This window comes from Olea europaea, unplaced genomic scaffold (assembly GCF_002742605.1).
Source record: "Olea europaea var. sylvestris unplaced genomic scaffold, O_europaea_v1 scaffold2975, whole genome shotgun sequence".
In the NCBI taxonomy this organism is placed as follows: Eukaryota; Viridiplantae; Streptophyta; class Magnoliopsida; order Lamiales; family Oleaceae; genus Olea; species Olea europaea.
The window spans coordinates 1-2,535 of record NW_019248380.1 but is presented as its reverse complement, the minus strand read 5'-3'; the positions used below and the strand labels follow the sequence as shown (position 1 = coordinate 2,535).

The following is a 2,535-nucleotide window of genomic DNA, read 5'->3' as shown; positions in this document are numbered from 1 at the left end:
AACCTGAGATGTCAGTGGACATCAATGAAATCTTTCCAGATGAGCAAATTTTTGGAGTAGAAGTAGTCCCACGGTACGCTGATATTGTTAACTACCTTGCTAAGTCCATCACGCCACCAGACTATTCTAGTCATCAAAGAAAGAAGTTCTTCACAGAGCTGAAGTATTACTTTTGGGAGGATCCTATTCTCTACAGAAGAGGCGCAGATCAGATAATCAGAAGATGTATTCCTGAAGATAAAGTACCTGAGATTCTAGAACATTGTCACTCTTCTGCATATGCTGGGCATTTTGGAGCTTCAAAGACTGCTGCAAAGATACTACAGTCGGGTTTCTACTGGCCTACTTTATTCAGAGACACATTCGAGTTAATAATGTCTATAAACCTCACCTCCCAAAAGCAGTCCCACTACAATAAACCTCATATTCCCATCTCTCTCCCATGCACACGCACTTAAACGCGCGGAAGCAAGGAGGTGCCTGACTGCATATCGATATCGCCATGAACCCTTCTACAAGTACAGAAGGATTTTTTCAAGAACACATACAGAAAACTCACAGGTCTAGGGCCCACACACATTTTTGACATTTTTTATACAACATGGGGCCCACACACTTGTCCCTATTCTGTACACAATCTGTGAAAAAATTTCTGTACACCCAGATTATTTCTATCGCCATGGTATAGTAACAAAACACTTTTATTTTTCTGTTTCTATCAGAAATTTTGATTCACCGACTTATCTGAGATTTGATTAATTCATGTTTTTATTTAGTTCCTTCACTTTGTTCAATTTTCTTCTAATAAACTTAAATTACGCTTCCATGCACAAGACGAGATCTGGCTGATCCCGTGTCAATAGGCCTTGGCAAGGATTCAGTGTCCAGAACATCGAGAGGGATGGGACCAGAAACAATTAAAAATTGTTTTTTTCTTCTTCTTTTTTTTTTTAAAATAAATTATTTTGAGGCAAAACGAATGTTAATTTGAGGGAAAACCTAGAAAAGAGTAAGAAACTTTATTTTTCTAGTTTTATTGGTGCTTTGATGAGATGGGCATTGTTATAAAAGTTGCTTCGAAAGTCCCAAAATTTGTAGTCCTGTGAATTCCTACCTCTCTTTTGATATCCTCGAGTGGCCAAACGAAGCCTGTCTGTAGAATTTCAAGAGGTTTGCATACAGAGTTCTTTACTTTTGATCAAGTTCATTGATGTGTACCATTTTATTTGCTGTTTGTTTTAAACCTTTTAATTTCTTAACACCCTCCTTGCAGACGAATCTCTACACAGGGGTAACCAGGAAACATAAACCCAGGGGTCGTCATCATGGGTTGACTAGTCAGAAAAAGCAGGAAATAAGAGAAGCATTCGAGCAGTTTGATACTGATGGATCTGGTATTGGAATATATTTAATGTGATTGACATTGACATACATCTGCAGACTACTTATTGGTTGCTTTCTCTTTTAATTTACCCTGTGCAGGTACCATCGATGCCAAAGAATTAAATGTCGCAATGAGGTATAGTGTCTATTCAAATTTATTTACAGTGTCGTCAATGATTGCAAGGGCATTGAATCTGACATGGTTCCTTTGCAGGGCTCTTGGTTTTGAAATGACCGAAGAGCTAATGAATGGACAAAGCCTATCCGTATATAAATTTTTTCCGGTGCATGTGAGGATGTTTTTATATTCGGGAATATGGAGGTTAACCAGTAATTATAGCTATAATTATTATCCCAAAGTAATAATTGCATCCACGAATCTTCCTTTTTGAATGAAACACAGGATTCTTTCTCCCTGTGGTGATGATTGGTGAACAATCTTATGGAGGGCTTGTATGAGAAGCACATGTTTCATATTCATCACTCATCATCTCAGAATTTTAAATACTTTCTAAAAGTTGCAAGTTTAAATTGCCTCGATGCATGATTAAGTTGCCTCAACTTATCAACTACTGATTTTTAAATTGTCAAAGCAACTTGATAACAACTGATGTAGAATTGTATCGATGCTTGTGTGAAGAATATTAGTATATGAAGGCCTAGATAAACCCAAGTTCGACGGTCACGAACTTTATATTATGTAATGTAAGGGGCTAAAACCTGGATTATGATTCTTCTCGACGTCTTAGATAAGCATGTTGCTAAACAGGGATTCTCTTCTTGCCACATCAGAATTGGCATGTTTCTCTTAGATTTCTTTGGCATGCATGACATAACTCTTCTTTTGATGGTCATATAATAAATTTTGTTGCTACAGGAAATCAATCGAATGATTGCTGATGTAGACAAAGATGGAAGTGGTGCAATTGACTTTGATGAATTTTGTTACATGATGACAACTAAATTTGGAGAAAGGGACACCAAGGTGGAGCTCATGACAGCGTTTCACATTATTGACCAAGATCAAAGTGTAAGTTACTGGCATTATTTGTATTCTACTTCCTCTTCTTGTTGGTAACTTTCTCTTCATCATCTGAGTGCAGGGGAAGATTTCTGCTGCAGACATTAAGCGTGCAGCAAAGGAGTTGGGTG

General features: G+C 37.5%; 1 protein-coding gene across 1 annotated transcript; it reads left to right on the top strand.

Moving 5' to 3' along the window:
* The first annotated feature begins 962 nt into the window (after positions 1-962).
* On the top strand, positions 963-1,842 carry LOC111384687 (caltractin-like). Its single transcript, XM_023009004.1, has 4 exons — positions 963-1,394; positions 1,483-1,519; positions 1,598-1,713; positions 1,787-1,842. The coding sequence occupies exons 1-4, from the start codon at positions 1,211-1,213 to the stop codon at positions 1,840-1,842; spliced, it is 393 nt and encodes a 130-aa protein (XP_022864772.1). The 5' UTR covers positions 963-1,210.
* The last annotated feature ends 693 nt before the right edge of the window (positions 1,843-2,535 follow it).